The sequence below is a fragment of the Somniosus microcephalus genome, chromosome 14 (assembly GCF_052327205.1).
Source record: "Somniosus microcephalus isolate GS21.2 chromosome 14, FLI_Smic_1.0, whole genome shotgun sequence".
Lineage (NCBI taxonomy): Eukaryota > Metazoa > Chordata > Chondrichthyes > Squaliformes > Somniosidae > Somniosus > Somniosus microcephalus.
The window spans coordinates 49,286,082-49,300,186 of record NC_141000.1 but is presented as its reverse complement, the minus strand read 5'-3'; the positions used below and the strand labels follow the sequence as shown (position 1 = coordinate 49,300,186).

General features: G+C 50.9%; 1 protein-coding gene across 4 annotated transcripts in view; it reads left to right on the top strand.

The window, feature by feature from the left end:
• The window catches only part of LOC147107483 (uncharacterized), a 106,151-nt gene that overhangs the window by 49,082 nt on the left and 42,964 nt on the right, over positions 1 to 14,105 (top strand). For all 4 annotated transcript variants that reach the window (XR_015080811.1, XM_086006551.1, XM_086006552.1 and 1 more), the window contains 2 exons: positions 6,761 to 6,860; positions 13,080 to 13,255. Coding sequence is in view for 3 of the 4 variants with exons in the window: in XM_086006551.1 (XP_085862677.1) it covers positions 6,761 to 6,860; positions 13,080 to 13,255 (276 nt within the window). In the remaining variant the exon portion in view is untranslated. The remainder of the gene's footprint in view (positions 1 to 6,760; positions 6,861 to 13,079; positions 13,256 to 14,105) is intronic.

Here is a 14,105-nt window from a genome sequence, read left to right as displayed (position 1 = left end):
TGTGTTTCTATCTCTCTCCCCAGTTTGTGTTTCTATCTCTCTCTCCCCAGTTTGTGTTTCTCTCTCTCTCCCCTGTCTGTTTCCCTCTCTCCCCCAGTTTGTGTTTCTATCTCTCTCTCCCCAGTTTGTGTTTCTCCCTCTCCCCAGTTTGTGTTTCTAACTCTCTCTCTCCCCAGTTTGTGTTTCTATCTCTCTCCCCCAGTTTGTGTTTTTCTCCCTCCCCAGATTGTGTTTCTCTAACTCCCCCAGTTTGTGTTTCTCTCTCTCTCCCCCAGTTTGTGCTTCTCTCTCCCAGTTTGTGTTTCTCTCCCCAGTTTGTGTTTCTATCTCTCTCTCCCCAGTTTGTGTTTCTCTCTCTCCCCTGTCTGTTTCCCTCTCTCCCCAAGTTTGTGGTTCTATCTCTCTCTCCCCAGTTTGTGTTTCTCTCTCTCTCCCCAGTTTGTGTTTCTATCTCTCTCTCCCCAGTTTGTGTTTCTCTCTCTCTCCCCTGTCTGTTTCCCTCTCTCCCCCAGTTTGTGTTTCTATCTCTCCCTCCCCAGTTTGTGTTTCTCCCTCTCCCCAGTTTGTGTTTCTAACTCTCTCTCTCCCCAGTTTGTGTTTCTATCTCTCTCCCCCAGTTTGTGTTTTTCTCCCTCCCCAGATTGTGTTTCTCTAACTCCCCCAGTTTGGGTTTCTCTCTCTCCCCCCAGTTTGTGTTTCCCTCTCTCCCCCCAGTTTCTGTTTCTATCTCTCTCTCCCCAGTTTGTTTTTCTCTCTCTCCCCAGTTTGTGTTTCTATCTCTCTCTCCCCAGTTTGTGTTTCTCTCCCCCAGTTTGTGTTTCTATCTCTCTCTCCCAGTTTGTGTTGCTCTCCCCCAGTTTGTGTTTCTATCTCTCTCTTCCCAGTTTGTGTTTCTATCTCTCTCTCCCCAGTTTCTGTTTCTCTCTCTCTCCCCAGTTTGTGTTTCTCTCTCTCTCCCCTGTCTGTTTCTCTCTCTCCCCCAGTTTGTGTTTTTATCTCTCTCTCCCCAGTTTGTGTTTCTCCCTCTCCCCAGTTTGTGTTTCTAACTCTCTCTCTCCCCAGTTTGTGTTTCTACCTCTCTCCCCCAGTTTGTGTTTTTCTCCCTCCCCAGATTGTGTTTCTCTAACTCCCCCAGTTTGTGTTTCTCTCCCTCCCCCCAGTTTGTGTTTCTATCTCTCTCTCCCAGTTTGTGTTTCTCTCCCCCAGTTTGTGTTTCTCTCTCTCTCCCCAGTTTGTGTTGCTCTCCCCCAGTTTGTGTTTCTCTCTCTCTCCCCCAGTTTGTGTTTCTATCTCTCTCTTCCCAGTTTATGTTTCTCCCTCTCTTCCAGTTTGTGTTTCTCTCTCTCCCCAGTTTGTGTTTCCCTCTCTCTTCGCCGTTTGTTTTTCTCTCTCTCCCCACTTTATGTTTCTCTCTCTCCCCAGTTTGTGTTTCCCTTTCTCCCCAGTTTGCTTTTCTCTCTCCCCCAGTTTGTGTTTCTATCTCTCTCCCCAGTTTGTGTTTCTCTCCCCCAGTTTGTGTTTCTCTCTCTCCCCCAGTTTGTTTTTCTCTCTCTCCCCAGTTTGTGTTTCTCTCTCTCCCCAGTTTGTGTTTCTCTCTCTCCCCAGTTTGTGTTTCTCTCCCCAGTTTGTGTTTCTCTCTCTCCCCAGTTTGCTTTTCTCTCCCCCCCAGTTTGTGTTTCTATCTCTCTCTCCCCGGTTTGTGTTTCTCTCTCTCCCCCCAGTTTGTGTTTCTCTCTCTCCCCCAGTTTGTTTTTCTCTCTCGCCCCAGTTTGTGTTTCTCTCTCTCCCCCAGTTTGTTTTTCCCTCTCTCTCCCCAGTTTGTGTTTCTCTCCCCAGTTTGCGTTTCTCTCTCTCCCCCAGTTTGTGTTTCCCTCTCTCTCCCCAGTTTGTGTTTCTCTCCCCAGTTTGTGTTTCTCTCCCTCCCCAGTTTGAGTTTCTCCCTCTCCCCAGTTTGTGTTTCTCTCTATCCCCCAGTTTATGTTTCTCATGCTCCCCCAGTTTGTGTTTCCCTCTCTCTCCTCAGTTTGTGTTTCTCTCCCCCAGTTTGTGTTTCACTCTCTCCCCAGTTTGTGTTTCTCTCTCTCCCCAGTTTGTGTTTCTCTCTCTCCTCCCAGATCGTGTTTCTCTCTCTGCCCAATTTGTGTTTCTCTCTCTCCTCCCAGTTTGTGTTTCTCTCTCTCCCCAGTTTGTGTTTCTCTCTCTCCCCAGTTTGTGTTTCTATCTCTCTACCCCCAGTTTATATTTCTATCTCTCCCCAGTTTGTGTTTCTCTCCCCCAATTTGTGTTTCTGTCTCTCTCTCCCCAGTTTGTGTTTCTCTCTCTCCCCAGTTTGTGTTTCTCTCTCTCCCCAGTTTCTGTTTCTCTCTCCCCTGTTTGTGTTTCTCTCTCCCCTCAGTTTATGTTTCTCTCCCCAGTTTGTGTTTCTCTCTCTCCCCCAGTTTCTGTTTCTATCTCTCCCCAGTTTGTGTTTCTCTCTCTCCCCCAGTTTGTGTTTCTCTCTCTCCCCCAGTTTGTGTGTGTCTCTCTGCCCCAGTTTGTGTTTCTCTCTCTCTCCCCCAGTTTGTGTCTCACTCTCTCTCCCCAGTTTGTGTTTCTCTCTCTCCCCCAGTTTGTGTTTCTCTCCACCAGTTTGTTTTTCTCTCTCTCCCCCAGTTTATGTCTCACTCTCTCTCCCCAGTTTGCATTTCTCTCTCTCCTCCAGTTTGTGTTTCTATCTCTCTCTCCCCAGTTTGTGTTTCTCTCTCCCCCCCAGTTTGTGTTTCTCTCTCTCTCCCAGTTTGTGTTTCTCTCCCCCAGTTTGTGTTTCTCACTCTCCCCAGTTTGTGTTTCTCTCTCTCCCCCAGTTTGTGTTTCTCTCTCTCCCCCCAGTTTGTGTTTCTCTCTCTCCCCCCAGTTTCTGTTTCTCTCTCTCTCCCCAGTTTGTGTTTCTCTCTCTCCCCCCAGTTTGTGTTTCTCTCTCTCCCCAGTTTGTGTTTCTCTCTCTCCCCCAGTTTGTTTTTCCCTCTCTCTCCCTAGTTTGTGTTTCTCTCCCCAGTTTGTGTTTTTCTCTCTCCCCCAGTTTGTGTTTCCCTCTCTCTCCCCAGTTTGTGTTTCTCTCCCCAGTTTGTGTTTCTCTCCCCAGTTTGTGTTTCTCTCTCTCCCCAGTTTGAGTTTCTCTCTCTCCCCAGTTTGTGTTTCTCTCTCTCCCCCAGTTTGTGTTTCTCACGCTCCCCCAGTTTGTGTTTCCCTCTCTCTCCTCAGTTTGTGTTTCTCTCCCCAGTTTGTGTTTCTCTCTCTCCCCAGTTTGTGTTTCTCTCTCTGCCCAGTTTGTGTTTCTCTCTCTCCTCCCAGTTTGTGTTTCTCTCTCTGCCCAATTTGTGTTTCTCTCTCTCCTCCCAGTTTGTGTTTCTCTCTCTCCCCAGTTTGTGTCTATCTCTCTCCCCAGTTTGTGTTTCTATCTCTCTACCCCCAGTTTATATTTCTCTCTCTCCCCAGTTTGTGTTTCTCTCTCCCAATTTGTGTTTCTGTCTCTCTCTCCCCAGTTTGTGTTTCTCTCTCTCCCCAGATTGTGTTTCTCTCTCTCCCCAGTTTCTGTTTCTCTCTCCCCTGTTTGTGTTTCTCTCTCCCCTCAGTTTATGTTTCTCGCTCCAGTTTGTGTTTCTCTCTCTCCCCCAGTTTCTGTTTCTATCTCTCCCCAGTTTGTGTTTCTCTCTCTCCCCCAGTTTGTGTTTCCCTTTCTCTCCCCAGTTTGTGTTTCTCTCTCCAGTTTGTGTTTCTCTCCCCAGTTTGTGTTTCTCTCCCCAGTTTGTGTTTCTCTCTCTCCCCCAGTTTGTGTGTCTCTCTCTCCCCCAGTTTGTGTTTCTCTCTCTCCCCCAGTTTGTGTCTCACTCTCTCCCCCAGTTTGTGTTTCTCTCTCTCCCCCAGTTTGTGTTTCTATCTCTCTCTCCCCAGTTTGTGTTTCTCTCTCTCCCCCAGTTTGTGTTTCTCTCTCTCCCCCAGTTTGTGTTTCTCTCTCTCCCCCAGTTTGTGTCTCACTCTCTCCCCAGTTTGTGTTTCTCTCTCTCCCCCCAGTTTGTGTTTCTATCTCTCTCTCTCCCCAGTTTGTGTTTCTCTCTCTCCCCAGTTTGTGTTTCTCTCTCTCCCCAGTTTGTGTTTCTATCTCTCTCTCCCCAGTTTGTGTTTCTCTCCCTCCCTGTTTGTGTTTCTCTCTCTCCCCCATTTGTGTTTCTATCTCTCTCCCCCCAGTTTATGTTTCTCTCTCTCTCCCACTTTGTGTTTCTCTCCCCCAGTTTGTGTTTCTCTCTCTCCCCCAAGTTTATGTTTCCCTCTCTCTCCCCAGTTTGTGTTTCTCTCTCTCCCCCAGTTTGTGGTCTCTCTCTCCCCCAGTTTATGTCTCACTCTCTCCCCCAGTTTGTGTTTCTCTCTCTCCCCCCAGTTTGTGTTTCTATCTCTCTCTCCCCAGTTTGTGTTTCTCTCTCTCCCCCAGTTTGTGTTTCTCTCTCTCCCCCAGTTTGTGTTTCTCTCTCTCCCCCAGTTTGTGTCTCACTCTCTCCCCAGTTTGTGTTTCCCTCTCTCTCCCCAGTTTGTGTTTCTTTCCCCAGTTTGTGTTTCTCTCTCTCCCCCAGTTTGTGTTTCTCTCTCCCCCAGTTTGTTTCTCTCTCTCCCCCAGTTTGTGTTTCTATCTTTCCCTCCCCAGGTGCTTGGGCCCCAGCTATTCACAATCTATATCAATGATTTGGGTGAGTGGACTAAATGTAACATTTCAAAATTTGCTGATGATACAATGCTAGGTGGCAGTGTCAGGTGCGAAGACGATGTGAAGAGGCTTCAAGGGGATCTCGACAGGCTCAGTGAGTGGGCGAGAACATGGCAGATGGAATATAATGTGGATAAATGTGAAGTTATCCACTTTGATAGAAAAAACAGAAAGGCAGAATATTTCCTAAATGGTGAAAGATTGGGGAATGCAGATGCTCAAAGGGACCTGGCTGTCCTTGTACATGAATCACTGAAAGTGAATGTGCAGGTGCAGCAAGCCATTAGGAAGGAAAATGGTATGCTGGCCTTCATTACAAGAGGATTTGAGTACAGGAGTAAAGAAACCTTACTCCAATTATATAGGGCCTTGGTGAGACCACACCTGGAGTACTGTGTACAATTTTGGTCTCCTTACCTAAGGAAGGATATACTTGCCATAGAGGGAGTGCAACAAAGGTTTACGAGATTGATTCCTTGGATGGCGGGACTGTCGTATGAGAAGAGATTGAGTAAACTAGGCCTGTATTATCTTGAATTCAGAAGAATGAGAGGGGATCTCATAGAAGCATACAAAATTATTAAAGGGCTTGATAGGGTGGATGCTGGGAGAATGTTGCCCTTGGCTGGAGAGTCTAGAACCAGGGGCCACAGCCTCAGGATAAAGGGTAGGCCATTCAGGACTGAGATGAGATGAAGTTTCTTCACACAGAGGGTGGTGAATCTTTGGAATTCTCTTCCCCAGAGTGCTGTGGAAGCTCAGTCAGTCATTGGGTATATTCAAAACAGAAGTCGATAGATTTCTGACTAGTAAAGGCATCAAGGGATATGGCAATAGGGCCGGTGAATGGAGTTGAGGCAGAAGATCAGCCATGATCTCATTGAATGGCAGAGCAGGCTTGAAGGGCCGAATGGCCTACTCCTGCTCCTATTTCTTATGTTCTTATGTTCTTATTCATGCTTTGCTGTGTGAAAATAACCAATCCAAATACCCCCAGAGCCCTGTCCTAACCTCCAGAAGATTGTGTCAATTCACTGAAAGAAACAGTACTTTGTTGTTGAATTCAGGCTTGGGCTGATATGTGGCAAGTAACATTTGCACCACACAAGTGCCAGGCAATGGCAATCTTCAACAAGAGAGCCTAACCAACACCCCTTGACATTCAACGGCATTACCATTGCCGAATCGCCCAACATCAACATCCTAGGGGTCACCATTGACCAGAAACTTAAATGGACCAGCCACATAAATACAGTGGCTACAAGAGCAGGTCAGAGGCTGGGCCTTCTGCGGCGAGTGTCTCACCTCCTGACTCCCCAAAGCCTTTCCACCATCTACAAGGCACAGGTCAGGAATGTGATGGAATACTCCCCACTTTCCTGGATGTGTGCAGCTCCAACAACACTCAAGAAGCTTGACACCATCCAGGACAAAGCAGCCCGCTTGATTGGCACCTTAAACATTCACTCCCTCCACCACCGGTGCACCGTGGCTGCAGTGTGTACCATCTACAAGATGCACTGCAGCAAATCGCCAAGGTTTCTTCGGCAGCACCTCCCAAACCCACAACCTCTTCCACCTAGGACAAGGGCAGCAGGCGCATGGGAACACCACCACCTCCAAGTTCCCCTCCAAGACACACACCATCCTGACTTAGAAGTATATCGCCGATCCTTCATCGTCGCTGGGTCAAAATCCTGGAATTCCCTACCGAACAGCACTGTGGGAGTACCGTCACCACACGGACTGCAGCGGTTCAAGAAGGCGGCCGACCACCACCTTCTCAAGGGCAATTAGGGATGGGCAATAAATGCTGGCCTTGCCAGCGACACCCACATCCAAGGAACGAATAAAAATAAAGTTTTTATTAGTGTACAGCAACAGAAGTTAGTGAAGACTAATGTCACTTAGCAAATGATTTGATCATTGAATAAAGATGATTAAATATGTGAAATTAGTGAATAAATGCACTAGATGAAATTATACAAGTTTTTAATGAGATATTTTAATCTTCCAACTACTTAGGCTAACAAAGCTCTAGAAGACAAGGTAAAAGGAGATGCAAGTGAAACAGATTACTCTGCTTATAACCCAACTGCACCTGCTATGCTGCAGCAACGAATCGGTAAGACTCCCTTCCACTTATTCCACGTATGGCATCAAATAGATGAAGTGTACATCTTTTCTTAGAATTTAAAAAGCAGCATCTCATGGACTATCTTCAGCTCCGACCAATATTGGTTATTGTGTGCTGGCATTTACTAAAAACCTAAGAGTCGGATACACACTGAGGACTCCCAAGTGAGCGACCCCTCACTCTGTGACACTGCATGTCAGTCCTTCAACATACCATACCATAGATTAAATACTTTTAAAGCAAACAAAATCACCCATATTTAACTAATCCAGCTGTACGAAAGGGACATAAACAAAATACTGCTGCATATTCAGGGTATAAACATCTTTATACATGAGATCAGTAAGAACAGCTAAGTGGGAATATCAGTAAGTGTAAACAGTACTACATAAGCTCTACAGGTTCAATAGACTTATTTCACTTGTACTACAGCTGCTGGAATAGCTCCATCTCCTGTAGCTGTCTCCAACTTTTTCTCAGTTGATGAGAAGGTGAGAGCAAAAGGGAATGGCACTGATATTGCCCATAGCATGAAATCCAGGTATATGTAACAAATCAGGAGGAACAATAATAACTGCTTACATCCAGGACTGTGTTTTTGTTTGTTTTTAAAGTATTTAAACTATTGTATGGTGTGTTGGAGGACCAGCATGCAATGTTGGAGTCAGGGGACACAGTTATGATCGACCTCTTTCCAGCCCTGATGCGAAGGGTGCTCGAAGGACATCAGCGTGCAGTTTCAGAGTGGGGCGATTCTATGCCACAATCCCTGACACTGATGCAGGAGGGGCTCAAATACAACAGCTGGTGTATTTCTGGGCTGTGTATGTTTTCAGAAGAAAATCTTGATGCAGGCTTGGTACAACGATGGGCATTTTGAAAATCAAATGAGCAATAACAAGAATTGCACCCACTTTTCTTCATTTTATTCCCTTTATGTTCGGTATTTAATCTCTCTTTCAGGAAGGTTTCCATTGGAAATGGGAATTCTGTTATCCTGGGTACCCAGCTATTCCTCTACCTTTAGTTTCCTCCCTGCTCTTGTATGGTGTGTGGGGGGAAAGGGGGGGAAGGGTGTGGGGGGGAAGGGTGGGGGAAGGAGGGGGGAAGGGAGAAAGGGAGGGGGGAGAAAGGGAGGGGGGAGCCAGCAGACCCTCTCCCCTCTGCCGGTGATGGCTCCACGGAGCTCCAAGCCGCCCCACGCACTGCCATGGCCCAGCCGAGTGCAGCGCCCTGGTCAGCCCGAGCCCCGCCCCATGCCCTCCCGAGCCCCGGTTTCAAGACCGCCGATTGCAGCTAGGACTGCACTGGAGCCAAGCCGCGGGAACGGGCGTGAGCCGGCTTGAGGCTGTGAGAGAGGGCCGGGCCCGGTTGCCGGGGTAACCCTACCCCCCCCTTCCCGCTCTCCCGAGCACCGGCCTCCCGAGCCCCGCCCTCCCGAGCACCGGCCCCCCGCCCGAGCCGCGGGGGGGAAGGAGAGAGAGAGAGCCGCCGCTCCTCCGGTCGATGTGTTGCGGGCCGACCCCTGATGAGCGCCCGATCAGCTGAGCCCGAGCCCCGCGGTGACCGCAACTCACCTCCGGCTAGGGTCCCTCCCGCCCCGCCCGCCTTTACCAAAATGGCGCCGATGGCTACGCTCAGCCCAGTCCCGCGTCGCCAGCCTTTACAAAGATGGCGGCGATCGCGGGGCGGGCCCAGCGGGAGGGGCGGTGCCTAGATCGGGCGCAGCTGGGCAACAGAAGCCCAGGCTTCCAGGCCTGCAAAAACGGTGAAAGGTAGGAAATTTATAAATGTTAGAGAAAAGATTTACAAATTAATTAACTTTTTTTAGAAACAATTTGTATTTTAAAAGCAACTTTTTTTTTGCTGGAATTCTAGATTTGAAAAGAAACATGCAGAAAGTGGGAAAAAAAATAAACTTACGATTCAAGATGGCTGACACTCACCTCAGTTCAGAATGATAAGGCCCGCCCACACCGATTGGTCAACCGTCAGGTCACTGAACTCTAGGATTGGTCAATTGTCACGTCTCTCAACTCTAGGATGGCCCGCCCGCAGACGCAATGAACCCCCCCCCCACTCGATGCTAATGAGCGGATAATGAGCGGAATTTTGAACGTTTTTTGGATACCGTAGGCACAATTTTTGTCCGACCAAAAAGTAAATACACCTATGAGAGTCCCCTAATGATAAGCTTTCTTTTAATATAACATATGTGTAGGTACGCTCTATAACTTTTGATTGTATAGCCAGACAGACAGACAGACAGACAGACAGAGAGACAGACAGAGAGACATACTGTTTTATATATATAGACTAGCTGGAGTGCCCGGCGGTGCCAAGGCTTTTTTGCGGGCATGTTGTTGTTGGAAGAGAGAGAGAGAGTGACTGGGGGGAAGAGAGAAAGCGACTGGGGGGAAGAGAGAGAGCGACTGGGGGGAAGAGAGAGAGCGACTGGGGGAAGAGAGAGAGCGACTGGGGGGAAGAGAAAGAGCGACTGGGGCGAAGAGAGAGAGCGACTAGGGGGAAGGGGGTTAGGGGGAGGGGGAAGGGGGGTAGGGGGAGGGGAGGGGGAAGGGGGGGTAGGGGGGTAGGGGGAGGGGGGAGGAGGGGGGAAGGGGGGGAGGGGGAAGGGGGGTAGGGGGAGGGGGGAAGGGGGGAGGGGGAAGGGGGTAGGGGGAGGGGGGGAGGAGGGGGGAGGGGAAGGGGGGAGAAGGGGAAGGAGGGGAGGGGGAGGAAGGGGGAGGGGTGGAGGGGGAGGGGGGAAGGGGGGTGGAGGGGGAGGGGGGCTGGGGGGTGGAGGGGGTGGGGGGGGAGGGGGAGGATGGGGGGAGGGGGAGGGGGTGGGAAGGGGGTGGGGGGGAAGGGAGAAAGGGAGGGGGGAGAATGGGAGGGGGGAGCCAGCAGACCCTCTCCCCTCTGCCAGCGATGGCTCCGCGGAGCTCCGTGCCTTCCCACGCACTGACATGGCCCAGCCGAGTGGAGCGCCCCGGTCAGCCCGAGCCCCGCCTCCCGCCCTCCCGAGCCCCGCCCCACACCCACCCGAGCCCCGGCTTCAAGACCGCCGATTGCGGCTGGGCCTGCACTGGAGCCAAGCTCCGGGAACGGGCGTGAGCCAGCTTGAGGCTGTGAGAGAGGGCTGGGCCCAGTTGCTGGGGTAACCCTTCCCCCCCCTTCCCACTCTCCCGAGCACCGGCCTCCCGAGCCCCGCCTTCCTGAGCCCCGCCCTCCCGAGCACCAGCCCCAGAAGGAGAGAGAGAGCCGCCGCTCCTCCGGTTGATGTGTTGCGGGCCGACCCCTGATGAGCGCCCGATCAGCTGAGCCCGAGCCCCGCAACTCACCTCCCGCTAGGCTCCCTCCCGCCCCGCCAGCCTTTACCAAAATGGTGGCGATGGCTACGCTCGGCCCAGTCCCGCTCCGCCAGCCTTTACAAAGATGGCGGCGACTGCGGGGCGGGCCCAGCGGGAGGGGCGTTGCCTAGCTCGGGTGTGGCTGGGCAACAGAGGCCCAGGCTTCCAGGCCTGCAAAAACGGTGAAAGGTAGGAAAATTATAAAGGTTAGAGAAAAGATTTACAAATTAATTAACTTTTTTTAAAAACAATTTGTGTTTTAAAAGCAACTTTTTTTTTTGCTGGAATTCTAGATTTGAAAAGAAACACGCAGAAAGTGGGAGAAAAAAATAAACTTACGAATCAAGATGGCTGACACTCACCTCAGTTCAGAATGATAAGGCCCGCCCACACACGCACCGATTGGTCAACCGTCAGGTCACTGAACTGTAGGATTGGTCAATCGTCACATCACTCAACTCTAGGATGGCCCGCCCACACACGCAATGAACCCGCCCCCACTCGATGCTAATGAGCGGATAATGAGTGGAATTTTGAATGTTTTTTGGATACCGTCGGCACAATTTTTGTCCGACCAAAAAATAAATATGCCTATGAGAGTCCCCTAATGATAAGCTTTCTTTTGATATAACATATGTGTAGGTACGCTCTATAACATTTGATTGTATAGCCGGACAGACAGAAAGACAGACAGACAGAGAGACATACTGTTTTATATATATATACTAGCTGAAGTGCCCGGCGGTGCCGAGGCTTTTTCGAGGGCATGTTGTTGTTGGAAGAGAGAGAGAGCGAGCGACTGGGGGGGTGGGGAGAAGAGAGAGAGAGAGCGCGACTGGGGGGGAAGAGAGAGAGCGACTGGGGGGTAGAGAGAGAGCGACTGGGGGGTAGAGAGAGAGCGACTGGGGGGAAGAGAGAGAGCGACTGGGGGGAAGAGAGAGAGCGGGTGGGGGGAAGAGAGCGGGGGGGAAGGGAGGGCGGGGGGGGAAGGGGTGGGGGGGATGGGAAGGGGGGGAAGGAAAGGGAGGGGGGAAAGGGGGGGAAGGGGCGGGGGGGAAGGGAGGGGGGCAGGGAGGGGGGGAAAGGGGTGGGGGGAAGGGCGGGGGGGAAGGGAGGGGGGAATGGGCGGGGGGAAGGGGGGGCGGGGGGAAGGGGCAGGGGGGGAGAAGGGGGGGCGGGGGGGAAGGGAAGGGGAAGGGGGGGAAGGGGGGCGGGGAGGGGAAGGGGGCGGGCGGAAGGGGGGGTGGGGGGGAAGGGGCGGGGGGGCCCAGGCCGAGAGCCCCGCTCTCCGAGCCCCGCCCCCCCCCCGGCCGAGCCCGATTGCGGCTCTGAGAGATGGCCGGCGGCCGAGCCCCGCCCCCCCCCGGCCGAGCCCGATTGCGGCTCTGAGAGACGGTCGAGCCCCGCCCCCCCCCCCGGGCCGAGCCTGATTGCGGCTCTGAGAGACGGCCGGCGGCCGAGCCCCGCCCCCCCCGCCGAGCGCGGAACAGAGACGCCGCATCTCACCTGCTCCTGCGTGCGCACCCTGACCCTCGTGGCTGACGCCGTTGCCCTGGGTAACGTGACACGGCAGGGGGGGAGGTGAGGAGCTTAGCAGAAGCGCAATCACCTAGCTCGGGCCTGGCTGGGCAAGAAAGGCGCAGGCTTTGAGGCCTAAGAAAAAAACGGGGAAAGGTAGGAAAAAGAATGTTCAGGTTAGGTTTACAAATGAGTGATTTTTTTAAAAACAATTTAATAAATTCTATTTTATTTTGGTGGAAATGTATATTTGAAAAGAAAGACGCAGAAAGCAGGAAAAAGTTTGGAATCAAGATGGCGGCGACTCACCTCGGTTCAGAACAATAAGGCCCGCCCACACACGCACCGATTGGCCCGGCCGCACGCGGCAGCAAGCCGCCGTACGATTGGTCGACCTCGAGGTCACTCTGTCGCTAATGAGCGGATAATGAGATGCTAATGAGCGGAATGTTGAAGGTTTTTGGGATACCGCGGGCGCGATTTTAGCCCGGCCGAAACGTAAATACGCTTAAAACCGTCTCGGAAGCGTAAGCATTCTTTGGAGGTAACGCGCGCGTAGGTACGCCCTGTAACTTTCGAGCGCATAGCCCGCCAGATGCACAGGCGATGACAGACAGAAAGACAGAATGACAGAATGACAGATAGACAGAATGACAGAAGTACCGATTTATATATATAGATATAAATAGATAGATAGATAGATAGTCCAGTAACAACAACAACTTACATTTATATAGCACCTATAACACAGTAAAACATCCCAAGGCGCTTCACAGGAGCGTTATCAATCACAATTTGACACCGAGCCGCATAAGGAGATATTAGGGCAGGTGACCAATAGCTTGGTCAAAGAGGTAGGTTTTAAGGAGCGTCTTAAAGGAGGAGAGAGAGGTAAAGAGACGGAGAGGCTTTAGGAGGAAATTCCAGAGACGAGGGCCCAGGCAGCTGAAGGCATGGCTGCCAACGGTGGAACGACGAAAATTGGGGAATCTCAACTGGCCAGAATTGGAGAAGCACAGAGATCGTGGAGGGTTGTGGGGCTGGAAGAGGTTACAGAGCTAAGGAGGGGGCGAAGCCATGGTGGGATTTGAAAACTAGGATGAGAATCGGTCTTCCCGATATTTAGTTGGAGGAAATTTCTGCTTATCCAGGACTGGATGTCGGATAAACAGCCTGACAAATCAGGGAAAGTGGAGGGGTTGAGAAAGGTGGTGGTGAGGTAGGGCTGGGTGTCATCAGCGTATATGTGGAACCTCACATCACGTTTTTGGATGATGTCGCCGAGTAGCTGTTTTTATTTTCTTTCATGTCATTGCAACTAAAGTACTTGTTTTTTCAGAGGACATAAAGAGTCATCTCAAGGATCTCCAGGAGGCCAATGATAGTGCTGTCAATGAAGTCACCAAGGCTGATGAGGAAATCTCCCAACTGAGAGGCGAGATAGCTAAACTAAGAACTAAACATGCAGAAGAGCTGCAGGATGCCAAGCAAGAGAGTGACTACTTTAAAGATAAGGTGTTCAATTTTAAGAATTACTGGGACTGACCAGCTACCATTTTAAAATAGCTGCATTGCTAAAATGACAACTGTAGGAATAGCCTGCCAACTGTCAATGTCAAGTCTTGCATATGATCATTGGTCACCTGGTTAAAGAACAGGGGGACTACTACTACTGGAGCTGTACCCCAGTGAGGGAGTTAATGGGGTGAAATTAATCTTGGATGGTAGCGCTAATCAGACAATAGAACATCAGTATGTTTCACACTTCGACCAGTTTTTCTTTTCAATTAGAAAAGAAAATATAGCGGAGTGTAAAATGGGCTCCCGATGCACATTTTGCATTACTGCCTGTTTTGCAATGCCACCCAAGGTGAAGCTCACCCCCAATTCCTTCAGAAAGTGAAGGGGAATCTATTGGAAGTTGAGTAAGTTTAAAACTTAAAATATAATGTTGTGTCTGGCTGCCTGCCTGCCTAACCAAGCTGGTGGTGGGATCCCCACACTACCAAGAGGGAACCTGCCATTGAGGGTTCAACAGCTGGCAGTGCTCCAGCGAGACTGCCACAGTAGCACCACAAGAGGCAGCCAGCGATTTAAAGGGGCAGAAGAGCCTCGAAGAAAAAAGCAAGAATTCTTTATTGGCCTTCAGACAAGGCCGAGACCTTAAAAAAAAGGCTACTGGGCCCTCTTCCTCCATTCAAAGAACCCAATGGTTTCAGAGTAGTCGGATGGCAGGCAAATGGCAGGAACCATTGGGAACCTAGGCCCCATGAGCATTTGTAACCAAGAGGTGGGGAAGGGGTAGCTAGCAGCAGTTCCAGCAGGGGCAGCATGGTTCAGGTAAAGGAAAATCTAACTCAGGGCA